The 15,111-nt window shown below is 35.2% G+C and overlaps 1 protein-coding gene across 1 annotated transcript in view; it reads left to right on the top strand.

The window, feature by feature from the left end:
* The window catches only part of EYS (eyes shut homolog), a 685,229-nt gene that overhangs the window by 163,134 nt on the left and 506,984 nt on the right, over window positions 1–15,111 (top strand). The window contains exons 12-13 of the mRNA XM_057369428.1: window positions 7,026–7,139; window positions 9,414–9,536. Coding sequence (XP_057225411.1) covers window positions 7,026–7,139; window positions 9,414–9,536 — 237 coding nt within the window. The remainder of the gene's footprint in view (window positions 1–7,025; window positions 7,140–9,413; window positions 9,537–15,111) is intronic.

Genomic DNA, 15,111 nt, shown 5'->3' with positions numbered 1-15,111 from the left:
AAAAAAAAACCAAAACCGAACAGCCTCAATAAGAAAGGAAAGCAGAAAACCAAATGAAAGAATGACAAGTAAAAATAGTCCCTTAAATCCTTTTAAATATATTGCCTCTAGCGCATTTTCACCAAGGTAAATTTTGACTATATAAATGCATTGTATTTTCTTACAACTGCTTCCACAACTTCATAATCTTTTTTTTCCTTTTATTTGAGCTGTAAATCTTGTTATTCTTTYCACTCTAGCTGTAAGGCTTGAAAATCACAAATGTAAGCAGAGATTCCTCAGTCCTAGAGMTATAAATGACACAACAGTTGTCCCTGTGCTACCTGTGGCAACAGGAATGTTCAGCATCTTGCTTGGAACAGAGCCCTTTGTCCTGTCATGGCAGCTTTTTATCTGTGGGAGGTACCCAGGTCCTCCTCTTATGCCCTTTATTTTGATGGAGCTTTATAAATTTGTCTGCCACAATGACATCCTCTCAAAAAGATGGATAATAAAAAAAAAATTAAAAAAAATAAAGAAAAAAGAAATTAAATAAAAAGAAAGTTTTTCTTACAGGAATGGAAGAAACTACTGTGATTCTTTTCATCTTTAAACAAAAATTTCACAGGGCATCGGAAAATCTGAATAAGTTGAAAGAAAAGCCTGGGAGATCTCCTGCTGTAGCACAAGTAAAATCAGCAAGTCTCAGCTTGCACAGTTTTTACAAAATTATCCTGTCAGAGGACATGGTTTTTTATTCAGGCCCACAGTATGGTTTGTGTGACTAGCATCTCCCACAYGCAAGTCAGTCTTTATTTTTCTTTGCAAGGGCAAACCATACAGAGATTTTTTTTTTTTTTTTAAATAATTGAATACATGTACTCCCTGCTATATGTTTGTTCTTAATTCCTATTGAAATTTGTTCAGCAGTCTTCAACTGGCTGTCAAGAAAGCTTTATCTCCTGTACAAATAATTTTAACACTTATACAAGATAATTCTAATGTGTCTCTTCTCTCCTTCTTCTGAAGTTTCTGCTATTTTTTATCCTAGGCTCAGAAAACTGAGGACTCAAAACCCAAAAATGTTACATAAAACCCTATATAGATATGGGGTGGTTTGAGAAAGACAAGATAACTAAATTATGGATATCCCCCTTCTCTTGTTAACCCCATGGAGATAGTAATGGCTTAACCTTGAATGGCCAGATATARAACAAATCATCTATATGCAGATTTAGAACACTGAAACATATGGTAGATGAGATCCTGTTCTTTAACTCCTGCAGATTAATCTAGGTCAGTGGAATTTTGTAAAAGCAGAATAGTTTGCCTATGCTGTATCCGTTGCATGACTTTATTATTTCCTTCTTAATACTTGAATGCACCTGTGTGTATATACCCACAAACTATTAAAATAGTGATTAGGATTTCAATATCTGGAAAAGCCAGAATTAATGCTGCCAGTGTGATTTCCCAGACCCTGTCTGTTCCTTTCTGTGTAAATGCATTATAATCTAAGGCTGAAAATTTTCTTTTGGTTTACATTATGCTRTTTCTATACATGTACTCCAATACTGTTACATGTCAATTAAACTCCAGAATACCTAGTGTGTCTTCTGCTTAAAGGATTATTTAAAATTTTAGATTGAGGTAATAATGCTTTTCTCTGCTTTTTGCTGGATTCTAACAGTTTAAGAGACTTCTTTATTATTAATACTACTTGTTACAGTGATAGTTCAATAAATGCAATATTGATTTTTGAGGGTTTTTTTTTTGTTTAAATTACATGCAGGCTGCTAGTGTACATTAATACAGAACTCATATGTTATCAAATGAAAATTGTTGTGCAAGAAATTTTATATCCTCTCTTTATTTTTAAATGCTATCTGAATTCATATATRCAAATTTAAGAAGCTCATCAGAAATGATGAGCACTTCTGTGGCTACATCTAATGAATCTGTGTACCGGTAGAATCTCACTGTCAATTAAGGTTTTCTACTATSTAATTTAAATTTGTTTGTGATAAAACAATATCACTTTGTACCTGTGATACTTATTCTTTAACTTAAGTAGTTGTTTGCATATTTTGGTGATTTTTCTCATTGACAAAGTTAACAGACTCATAAGTCTTTTCAGCCTACATTTTGCTACACTAGACAAACTAAAATTTCTGAGTCCTCTGATCTGTGACAGGATTCTTATTTTCCTGGTCATCCTACCAGCCAGTTTTACAGGCTTTGTTTTTTTTTGTTATAGAACCATAAAGCACTCCAGGTTGAAAGACAYCTCAGAGGATCATTTTGTCCAATCTTTGATTGGAAAGGGAGCCTTGGTGAGAGTACCAAGCACCCTGTCCAATTGTATCTCGAAAACCTCCAGTGATGGTGACCCTTGGGGGGGTTACCACATTCCTTAGGAGGTTGTTCCAGTGAATGTTCTTGCTAAGAAATCTTCCTTACATCTTGAAAAAGCTGTGTTTTTCTCTAATGAGACCCTTCCTTTAGATTTGCCAATATGCATCTGAAWTAGAAAATACTGTGACAGTTGTCTGTCTAAAATGCAGCCAGTTCTGGGGATTGAGTTGTTGTTTGACCTCAGAGACAGTTTTTAATAAAGTAATAAACTTTCTTTGGAAAAAAAAAAAAAAGACATAAAAAAATGTTATGTCAACAGGAAGAGTTCACACATCATTACTTGAGGTATAGACAGCTCAGTTTCCAAATACGCATTATTTTTCAATGCATAACCTGTGTGCAAGAGATTCACATATAACCTGCTTTAGGAAATGGCTTAACTTGACATTTTAAGAGTATAGACTTTAAAGACTGTAACATAAAATTTATTTTTCATTTTTATGCTTTCATCCTTGAAAAATGTCTAGGTGTCCTACCACTATATAAAACTATTACTCTGATGTAGAGTGTCTGAATTCCAGCTCMTGGATGATCCTAAACTACATTTGTATTGGTAAAATTTAGTAGAAGCTAATGGAACCAATCAAAAGTTAGACACATGTTGTTTCATTTTCACAAATATATATGAGTAATTAAAAATAAAATTTAAAAGCAAATATTTCTTGCCATTAGTGAATAAAGAATAGTTCTAGCAGATTCATCCAGGGAGGATGTGTCTCATTTTTCTGACATATTCATAATGCAGATTCCCTTTCCTTCATTGATAACTTTCTGCTAAGAATGAGAATGTGGAAYCATAATTCTCAGGTATCAAATATTAGAAACTTACCTTTTTCATATTTTTATTGAAACAAATTATTTTGTTTAGATTTGACCCAGAGGTTCTTGTATAACTTATGACAAACAGAAAATATTTTTCCCTCTATGATTTATTCCTTAATACTAGGCTGCAGAAAAGAAAATAATGTTAAGACTTTGACATATGAAACATGTTTATRAGTCAGATGATCTATCTGTTTACAGAATATCTACAACTGTCTGAAAATTACTCTATTTTTAAAGCAAATACATATATGTAAAAGTCCTGCAAAAAAAATGTTGTTTTCAAAAAATTATTTCCCTTTAAACCTTTTTTGCTTTTCTTGACTATTTATACTTTATCTTACATTTCCATTAGGCATGGAAAMTATGGCTAGTGCCAGTGGGAATAAAGAACCCATCCTCATCTGGAGGAGGAAGTCCAAATAAAGATCCATAAATCTTGAGAGCTGAAAATAGTTACTGCAGTGTGAGCGTGTGTTGGAAAAAAAATAATGAAATTAAATCCGTAGTAAATAATTATGAAATATTTTTCTAATTCTGGCTCCAAAAACTCTGAGTTATTAATTCTTTCCTTGCAATAATTAAAGCACATAATTTAAAATTTCTAATTTATCTTTCAGATGTATTTTACTCTTGTATTTTCAGTGTCGAGAAAGTTGTGTAATCATCTATTATATGCTCTGATGATAGCTATTTGCCACTCAGTGAAGGCAATATCAAAATATTTTTAGAGATCCTAATTTGTTTACCTACTTTTTACATTGATATGAAGCCATAATTTTATTATAAACTTCAAATTACTTATGATACAATAGGATAAAATACAGAACTCTACTATTCCATACATGTACATTACATGTACATCATAATTTTATATTATTTTTAGGGAGCACGCTAGATTAAACCACAAATGGCATCAATACACTTTTATAATAAAGATTCCCATAAATGTTTTCTCAACTGCTTGAAAGGATTTATATATGAGACACATGCTTTTTCACTTACATGGAAACATTTATTCAGGAGAAGGGGTGTTTCTGATATCAYGTATCATTGACTGATGGATGAAGTAGCTGAATGGATGAAGGAACAGGAATTTTTCCTGATTCATAGAGCATGTGTTGGGTCTGCCAAAGTCGTCTTATGAGGTCAGAGGGTAGAGCACAAAGGTTTGGAGCATTCACACAGAGAAATTTATTTTCATATTTTTAAATGTGTGGAACAGATTGAGTTGTATCATAACAAAACTGCAGAAATATTTATATTTTAGTTGACTAATTTCTTCTATTTTGTTGTCTAAATGTTATTATATCACAAGTAATTAAATGTGAATACATGGATTATAACATATCTAAAAGAATTCCTGGACTTGTTCTTGATTTTAAAATAATGTAAATGAAGCTTATTTTTTCTCATGTTCTTTCAGTCTATTAGGTGAGTTATATAATGTCTGTGAAAGAAGTGTCATATGTTGCTATGTTGATCAGCAAGATATAAACATAATCAAAATATGTTATGTTATATTGAAAATTAATCATTCTACTTCAGCAGAAACAATTTAAGATAAATAAAAATTAGATTAAAATTGTTTTTTGTTTGCAGGACATATTCTATTAAAAATGTGTTGACACAAAGAAATAAAATTCTGTCAATATACTAGAATTTTACAGGATTTTAGCTTTTTCAGAGCGGATAATTCACAATGTATACACCGGATTCTATTTAAGAGAGATTCTACTTATGCCTTTGACTTCTTCCCCTAAATCCACAAGTTTATAGCATAGCAGTGAAGTAAATTATACAAAGAAAACCTTTACAAATCAGCTTCTGCTACCTGCAGCTCTGTATTTGCCCCTGTGATATTTCCCCTTTGCCTATGAGTCCTTCTGTAACAAAAATCCTCAGAATGTMGGGTACAACTGCTGGATATTTACATCACTCCTGAGAAAGGGGGACCCGGTCATGGCTCATCACAGGGAGTTGTTGCAACATCACAGCCAGACGTGTTGAGGGCTGGGAGGTCACGAGTCACTGCTGTTCTCAGATTTCAGACTCTTTCAAATGGTAGGATCAAARCGTGGGGATTTCTTCTGATCCTCAAATGGCAGGGGTTGTACCTAAAACATTTTCACACTATTAGCAAGACATGTAAAAATGTTAAATATTTCAAAAATGACCTAATACACTTCCCAAGAGCTTCTTAAAGAAGSTCTCCACAAAGTGGTTTTAATATATAACTCAAGAATAGGGATAAATACTGAAAAAGGGAAAAATAGCTTAGATTTTTTTTATTATTATTTTTAAGAATAAGCTGTTCTCTGTGCTTCTGTACTTGTTAATTTTCTCTCCTTTTAACAAAATACACCCAAAACCTTATCCAGRCCAGATTGCAAATAGTTAAGTTCTCAATTTGAATTAGTTTCCACCTAGTAACTAGCTCTCAGTTATAGGTGTCAGAAGTAAGCATTTTCAAAATAACATAACTTCTAGAAAACAATTCTGACTTTTTAAAATTAAAAAAAAAAAATCAACTCCAACAACTACATTAAAGTAAGTTGTCAGCTATGCCTAACCATTTTTGTTTTCATAAAGGTCAAAATGCTGTAAAGCACAAGCAAAAGAAATTTGTCCTGCAGTTTTTTAATACACTCACATGTAAAATAGCTTTTAATTCTGATTTTCTTCTTTTTCTGAATTTTACATTTTAAATGTATGAAATATGAGCTCATATCATTTGCGTTAGTATTTTTTTCCCCCAAGTTTCTTCAATATTGAGTATCATCAAAACAAATCAAAATATATAGGTCTTGATTCRCACTATAGGTCCTTTAGAAAAATTCTTCATTTTTTGCTTTTTATGAAAATACCAATTCATCTTGTCTTCATCTAGCACATGAAAATTAGAGACAAGCAGGTAACTCCACCCTGTTTTCTCACAATGAAAGCCAATTTMATTTTTTGTTGTTTTGTAGATCTACCAAACCATTTCTGTCCCCATGCTCCTCTCCTAACAGGACCACCCCTGCAGGTGCTGGGACACCACCACCCTGTACAGTGTCAAAGTATCTGTAAGAAATGAGAAAACGGAGTTACTCTTTCCTTATTCAAGTTTAATTAGTCTTCAGATTTTTTGTTTTAATGATGTAAATTTTCCTTCTTTTTGGAACAAACCCAGTAGCCTTATGTATTCTAACTGAGCCATGCACTTCACATGTCCTGAGACCTGACTCATGCATCTTTTCTATGCCTCAGTATATTTGTACTCTGTGTTTTGCTCCTCTCCACAGTAATAAGGACTGCACAACAGATGAAAGATAATTGATGTACTTTCTCTTGTGTTGATGTGGCAAAATTAAAAAAAATGTATTGAGCAAGATGGTATAGTGGAAGTTGGCCCTGGCCCTGGCAGAGGGCCTGGAACTAGTTAATCTGTAAGGTCAGTCCAACCCAAAACATTCTGTGATTATATCATAAAAATACTAAAATTACTCTAATAATACAAGCARAACACTTGAATATAATTTTTTTCATACAGCTATGAACATCTTCTTACATTCTGGAAGCATTTCCCACTTCAGTTATTGCTTTATTTCATCAACAAAAAAAGTATTTGTAATATTGAATAATRAATGAGTAAAATTTAACCCTTTGTAAATAAATTACAGAAGTTCTAACTTAAAGTTTCCTTTTCCAGGGGAATATGGATTGCAAGACCTCTTGGATTGCAAGACCCCTTTGAAATCCAAGTTTTGTGCTAATAGCACACATAATGACYAAGAAGATCAAAGCTTATCTTACTTCATTTGCAGGTTTTTCAGGCCAGTACTGTGAAACAGAAATGAATGAGTGTGATTCAGCTCCCTGCTTGAATGGTGCTCTTTGTCAGAATGATGTCAACAGCTATGATTGCTTTTGCCCTGAAGGTAAGTTGTTCAAAATAATTTATTTTTATTATCTTTGACAATTTTCAAAGCTGGCTGCAGTTTGCAAAACATCTTCTTGACAGGCTTCAAAGCCACTGTTGAAATTTCCTTTCTATGAAAGTAATTTATGCCTTTGCAAAGTCTCATTTGCATCTTTGTCCACCAAGCCAACACTTCTACCAGAACAACCATGACCATTAAAGATGAAGACAGATTAAGAATGGAGACAGATATACTTCTAAGTGCTACCTTCAGACAGAACTTTGCAATTTTAGCAARGTCTGAAGAAGTGGAGAAAACACGAATGGGTAGTACATGGATTGCACAGAAAATACYATCAATAAGTTTACAAAAAGTATTTTTACCTTCATTACTAATGTGCCTCTTTCTGACTCATCATAGCAAGTAATTTACAATCGTCATAATGACTTTAATATTCCTTCAGTAAAAAAAAAAAAAACAAACAAAAAAACTATTCGCACTTACACAGACAAAAATAATATGATTTTCAGCACCTGTGGTCTGTTTCTTTAAAAAATGCACGCTGCTCAGTGTTATCAGCACTGTATAGAAAAAAAATAGTTATTTCAGTAAAAAAGTAGTCAAAGAAAAASTAAAATGTTTTAAAACATTTAAAATTACAGTTTCTGTCTGAAATACTTTCACCAATGGGTTTCTTATGAACATTTTTAAATTGGAATTTTTGTTAAAAATAAAGACAAGGTTGTGATTTATAACCTGGTATGTTGTTTCTACATTTTATTTTTTTTTTTATCTTTGAATTCTACTGATTTTTCTGAATCATAGTAGCTGATTTCATAGCTGACAATATTTCAGGTATGTACAGGCATGAATACAGGCATTCCAATGCTGATAATTTCAGAAACTCATTACAAGAGATGAAATTGCCACAAATAATTCTCATAACTACTGCCCCTGTCATTAGTTAGCTTAAATTAGAAGCCAAAACAGATGTTGGAAAGTAGCTGGAAATTAACATTGGAAAAGATCATTTTGCTGTTTAAGTCTGCCTGGCCACCTTATAAAAAATAAACCTTAGCATCCACTATGATAATTTTGTGGCTTACTTGTTKCCAGTGAGACATGAATCTGATTAAACTCTAAATGCAAATAAGAACTCTTATTTTATACATTATTAATGAATTAAGGGTAATTCTAAAGTTTTATGACTTAAGGATCAGTGGAAATTGGTTCCATGGTCAGTTTGAGAAATTAGGGGAATATGCCTCGCACCGAGGGTGCCGATAGCTTGGCATTAGTCATGGTCTTCCTGCAGCCATGGCCTGTGACAGCGCTAATGACAGTCATTTTGTAGCATGACCACGGATTAGAATACATTTATGAGAGCATGAAATGTCAGATATTGGAGAGGACATTTTCTAGCAATTTCAACTACAAAAAAAAAAAAAAATGCTGCTGGACCTATGAGTTTGCTAAAAGTCACTATGACACAAGAAACTGGGCTGTTTAGTCTGGAGAAGARACTCAGGGGGGACTTCAGCGGTCTCTGCAGCTTTCTGWAAGTAGGTTTTGTTCAGGTGGGGGTCAGTCACTTCTGCCATGTCTCACGTGAAAAGATGAGAGGAAATGGCTTTAAATTGAGTCAGGGGATGGTCAGATTAGATACTAATAATTAAGAAAAAAATCACTGAAAGAGCCATTAGACATTGGAATAATTGCTCGGGGGGGTGGTGAATCACCATGTCTGGAAGTCTCCAAGAGCCATATAGATGTGGCACTTGGTGATGTGGTTCAGGGGTGATTGTGGTGGTGCTGGGCTTTTGGTTGGGCTGGATGATCTGGAAGGCCTCTTGCAACCTTGATCATCCTGGGATTCTGTAAAACCAATAAAGAAAAACAAGACAAGCATCTATTTGGCTGCTGATTTTTGTTTTGAGAGCAGATGTCCAAATCCCAGCCTCAGTTCATCTATAAAGTTGTCAAAATGGCAGCAGATTCAAAAATTCTTAAGTCTACTAAACTAAAAATTCAACTAGATTAATGAACATACTGAATCCMAAATTTGTGCTTTATTTATTGGCTCCTTTTAAAGTATATTTGACAGGAGGAAAAAAAAAAACATTTTCCTATTAATGACAGAGCAGAAAAATATTTTAGAATGATCCTTCCATAAGGATTCAAGATCACTTTTTAAAAGAGTAAATTGAAAACAAGGGACTTACAGACATGCTTTAAAAAAATAAGACACAGATACAGCTGAATAATGCATAGCTCTTTGGTTTTATTTCCAAGGATTTGAAGGCCTGAACTGTGAAATCAACTTTGATGAGTGCACTTATGGCTTCTGTAAAAGCAATTCAACCTGTTTAGACCTGGTTGCAGACTACAGCTGTGTTTGTCCTCCAGGATTCACTGGTAAGATTTCTTTTATCTGGAAAAGATATGAAATAGTTAAACTATTTCTTTTCTTTTCTGAAATTATTTGTATTTTGTTCAATGTTTTAGCATYAATAGAAATAAAATCAACTTAGTGTTCTGTGCGATTGATAATCTACTTTAATATCCCTCCTGATAAGATAGAAAATGAAAGCAGTCTGTGTATGCTGATGATTAATTAATGGAAAGCAAAACTGTATTTTTCATAGAAGAAAAAAAGTATTCAAAAACAGGTAGTCTATGAAACATAGATGAGTGGGTAACTGGTGCTATTTTTCTTCAGAAGATCTTATCACAGCTATACATGATTGAGATGGTAACAAGAACACAATTTTAGTAGGATGGCACTTTGTTCTTTTGAAGAAAGGTGTCATCAGTTCCTTATGATAAATTGCTTGTAAGTTGCATAACTCTTTGCATGTCTAACAGGTTTAAGAAGATAGTTCTTGCATCAGGAAGAGTCTTCAAGGCTCTGCTTTTTGCCAGAAGCAGCTAACAGGATCATGGGGAAATCAATAAAACTGTCTCCAGAAATGTGCCATCTTAACTACTGTGTCAGGCGCTGCACACCTTGACTTTCAGCTGCTGATTTCAGAGGGGCAAAATGGAGCAGCATCAGTCACAAGCAGTAACAGGAAGATAAGCAGTGGTAGCCTCAGAAATCAAACACAGTTAGTGGGCCTTGTAATAAAAAGCCAGACAGATTTGTACAGAGGGCTCAAAATTTGTGGTGACCAATGGAGAGGAAAGGGGGAAAAAAATGGAAGACATCTATTATGGAGAAATGAAAGATTGAATAAGCAAGTAGGACAGTGAAAGCTGACGAGGCAAAATTAAGTTAGCTGCAAACAGAACATTTCAGATTGGTCATAACATAAATGATGTTCAGTTTAGAAGCTCTTCATTCATATTTTGTCAATGGCTAAAAGCAGGAAGACAGAACAGAAGGAATGTAGGACTCTACAGAAATTTAAAACCTGTGAAAGCAATACTAGTTGCAATTCCCACCAACATCTGTGAGTTTCCTTGATTTATGCAAACATATTCTAATATAATTCAGTATTACAAAACTGATATTTCCTAAAAGATCTTATTCTTSTTTTTACTTTGGTAACTGGCTTTGCCGTCATGAGTTTGCACATTGTCTATTTTGTATCAATTGTGAAAATAACAGAGGTGATAAGAAAGTATTTGTTAATCTAAATAAAAGTTTCAGTTCAATAAATTTAAAGGAAGAAGCTCTTAAAACTGTCTCCTATACTCCTAGAATCAAAATGAAATATGTCTAAATTTTCTCTGGTAGGTTGCTAAGAGTCAGTTTGAATGGGTTCTGCAGCGAAAGCTGTTCATTTGAAAATACAGAAACACTGTTTTGGGATGTTATGGAATCCACATTATAGAGCCAGAACTACAAATTACTGTGTGTGTGTCACCAAGGCAGCCTGGGACAGAGTCTGCCCTYCTTGGGAGCTCTTTATCCTAGATTCATACTGATGCAAACAGTTTACCAACATCCCTGTTCATTCCAAGACAAGAACGATTCAGGATCTGTCAACAGTAAAACAGTTACAAATGAGTAATAAGTAGATTTTAATGCATACCTTGAGGCCTATATTGAAGTCACAGGAGTCCACATGACTGCAAAATGGGCTATTATGAAAAAGCTCAATTTTCTCCTGCATTTCCTATTGTCACGAATGTGCTATTGATCTGACTTCATATTGGCTTTTTTTGTAAGACAGGACAGCTGCCACAAGAAAACAAATAAGCCAGCCTACTGACTGGAATTAGAAATAAGGACAAGGATCCTCCTGATTGCACTGAATATTTTTGTCCGTGCTCACGCTGTTTCACAATTAATGCCCAGTCAGTCATTGTGGATCTCATTAGGTCTGCYCTCTCCAAGCCTTTCAACAACTGCTTCAGCCTCTCTAGAAAGAGCCTTTGGATGCAAAATACTGATATTTTGGCTTCTATCTTCTACAGAAAGTATACAATGGCAAAATAATGTTCCATTTCCTTCTGAGTTTTAAGATTTATATATATGGCACATTAAGAGATTGGTATAGTAGAAGTGTTAAAAGCTATTGAAGGACCAAAGGAAACATAGTGTATATAAACAAAAAGATAAACTTTTTGTTTGTCCATTTAATATTTAATGTGTGATTAATGTRGAAATCCATATTGTATCATTAATGTAGAAAAGCACTATAAACCRCAGAGTTAGCTGATAACAATTAGCTCTGATGAAAGCACAGGTTAGAAAGTTAATCAACAGATCTGCTCATGCCCTCTCAACTGTATCTTGTATTCTTCTGATCAGATTTAATCAAGGAAGYGACATTTGAAAAAATCTACTAAATGTATAAAACGTTTATATTTTATTTCCTTTTAAACAAAATTTTCCTATCATATTAAAAGAAATTTCCAAAGAATTTTGACTTTAGCATCTGAGCTGGTCAGGTSGAAAATTGTCTGAAGCCTGGCTGTTTGCTTATTTTCCTATTTGCTATCTCTGTGCGTGGTGGCATCAATCCTGATTGAAATCACATACTTTGTGTACTAAAGCTCTGGTGGAAGGGCAGGAGGGTCTCCTCAAATGGCCTTGGCTGTGATGCTCCACAGGTGGTGGATCTCTGTTCTTCTCTGAGAACACAGCTGGGAAGAGGCAGTTCCATGTGTCCCACAGGGAACAGAGTTGTATGGCAGAAGTGTCTCTCTCCTGCTGAGGAAGGGGAGCAGGACAAGAATACCCAAAACCATCTGAGAGGGTCCTAAGAGGAGCAGGGAACCTTCTTGCGGCCTCTGCTGCCAGCTGAATTGTTTGTTGCTAAAAGGGTGAGCACCAAAGTTCTGGCAGCCTTTGGAACCTGTTTCCTTTACCTGTCCAAAACAGGCAGCTCCTGAGTAAGACCAGGAAAACACTTTCTCTTCAATCAAAGCTCAAAGCTTGCTCTCAAAGGCCCTCTTGTGGTAATCTGCATAGACAGGATCACAGTAATTATCACATAGTAAAGAGCTACTGGACAAATGGACGGATGGCAGCACTGCCACCTCCTTCCCAAACGATATTTTATTTGATTTTCCCAGTTAGAGGAGTTTTGAGAACATCTGGCAGCTGAGATAGGTAAAGGCAGTCCAAGTCTGTTAACAAGGCCAGCCTTAAAAATTAGGAAAARTCTTGTGCAACACATCTGAACCTGAAGACAGGTGAAGTAAGGAATTTTAATATTGAACAGTGGGGCACCTTTARTCCCTTAAGCAGTAAGACACCTTGAATTAAAAGATCAATGGGATGCTATTGAATTCATCAATGAGGAGGCAGCTTTCTGAGGTATGATTACTGACCATTTTCATTCTTTGAGTGGATTTTCTCTGGTAATATAAATCACTGGAACTAAAGAATTTTGTAATGCAGTGTTTTGGGATGAGAAGGCATGAGTTTTTTAATAATAAATAAAATATGGGAATATATTTTGTCCAATGTAAACCCATTGCCTATTTTAAATGTTAGAAGAGATTACTAATTTAAAGGATTTCAAAGCGGTGCATGTATATGGATGATCCCTAAGYGAGCAAGGCAATATCAGTGAATACTGAGTAGAAAAAGACATGATTCCAAAGCGATTTTTACTTCATCACTTAGCTCTGAATTTTTCAGTGGTAGTTTATRTGCATGAGATCCTTAATCTGATTTCCTCACTTATATCATGGCCCATTTGAATTCTCTATGTGTAAAATGATATTTTCTTTAAGTTTTGCCTCTGTCTCACAAATGTTTACCATTCTAATGAGACAGTATGAATCAACAGTGAGAGTCTGCCATCAGTCACACATTGACTGAAATTTACACAACAGAATAAATAAATATGCCAGACTTTTAATATGCTTTCTGAAGATCAAGTCTATATAGTTTCCTCTATCGTGTCTCCTACTATTGAGTTTTAGGAATTCTGTAGTATTGTGGCTAAGCAAGTGGGCACTGCAATACTGAACATTTGAAAACCAAAATTAATGTCTTGCAGCTCAGCTCAAGCCATCCCAGCCATAAGGTGATCCCTTTCCTTAGGCATTCAAAAATCTCTCCTGTGCATTCTTTTCCTATGGCATTCTAAGTTTTGTTTTCAGTATGCCTGCAAAAGCTGTTCTATGTTAGAACTTTGCTTGACATAGATGTTTTTAGTTAATATCAGGACAACTGCACATTACAAAATTATTGAATCACTACATTCTCTTTTCTGTGCTAATTGTAGAAAGTAGTATTCCAAACAATTGAAAGGAAAAAAAAACTGGCATGAGAGATCTACGGAGGTTCTGGCAAGGTTGGCCTGTTCTGCCAAGGAGGTTGTGACAAGACAAGAGGACACAGCTGCACCAGAGGAGGTTCAGRTTGGRCATCAGGAAGAATTTCTTAATGGAAAGCAGTGGAACAGGCTGACAGGRAGGTGATGGTGTCACAAACTCTGGAGATGTTCAAGAAATAACTGGACGTGGCCCCTAGTACTATGGTTTAGTTGACACAGTGGTSATTGGTCAAAAGATAGATCGGTGACCTTGGAGGTCTATTCCAATCTAATCAATTCRGGGATCTGTGGGTTCTCATCCATCCTCAGAGTCAGGCACAGAAACTCAGYCTCGCTTGCATCTCATGCATCAGATTATTGCTCCACATCAATCAGCCCCTACAGCCGTCACAGAAGCAGCTCCAAAACCAGGTCTTTGCTGTGGTGTCCCCTAATGACCGAGTTCATTTGAGCAGCATGCTTGTGTCTGATCCTGGGTCAAAGCACTAAGGTTTTTCAAACCAAAACTAAACCTGGATGCTATAAACTAGGGGGAGGGATGGTTCTCTGTGCTGCTGGCCAGCAGAGCTCTGACTCATGGCAGGCCATGCTGGCATGAGAGGGAAGGGCTGATTTCCTCTCCCCTGCTCAGCTGGAACAGTGCAGGCAGAGCGCTGGTGGCCACAAATGCTGTAAATAACAGACTTCTGAGGGCAGGCGTCCCACAGTGGGGTGTGCAAAACTAACGTGCTGGAAAATAAACAGCACTTATGCATTCATGGAAATGTATTCATTACGTGTTTCTGAGTTATTAGAGAATATTTATTGTCATGTCACGTGTAAGTGTGCCTGCTTTCCTTGGAGGGAATTCAGGTTAGAACACTTGAATGAGAAAAAACGATCAGTAGAGCGCAGAAAAGTCTGTTTAAGTTCCATCATGCTGCAAATTACATTACATAAAAATTTTGATAAAATAATGCATAAAAGTTCATTAATTACGTGAGAGAAAAATGATTTTTTTTCCAGTCAATTTAAAAATAAGCAAAATTTCTTGGGTTTTTTTTGGTTTTTTTTTTAATATGAGTGTTGCGGTTTGGAATGCTGGCCAAAAGCCAGGCACCCACAACACCTGCTCATTCGCTCTCCCCCACCACCACACCGGGTAGAGAAGAGCGAAGGGGGGAAAAAAAAAACTAACAAAAAAGGATCATGAGCTGAGATAAGGAAAGGGGAGGAAAACACTTGATGGACAAAACAGGCACAACTTAAAT

The sequence above is a fragment of the Malurus melanocephalus genome, unplaced genomic scaffold (assembly GCF_030028575.1).
Source record: "Malurus melanocephalus ecotype Western Australia unplaced genomic scaffold, MMel_1.1 scaffold_109, whole genome shotgun sequence".
Lineage (NCBI taxonomy): Eukaryota > Metazoa > Chordata > Aves > Passeriformes > Maluridae > Malurus > Malurus melanocephalus.
This window is presented reverse-complemented; position numbering and strand designations above follow the sequence as displayed.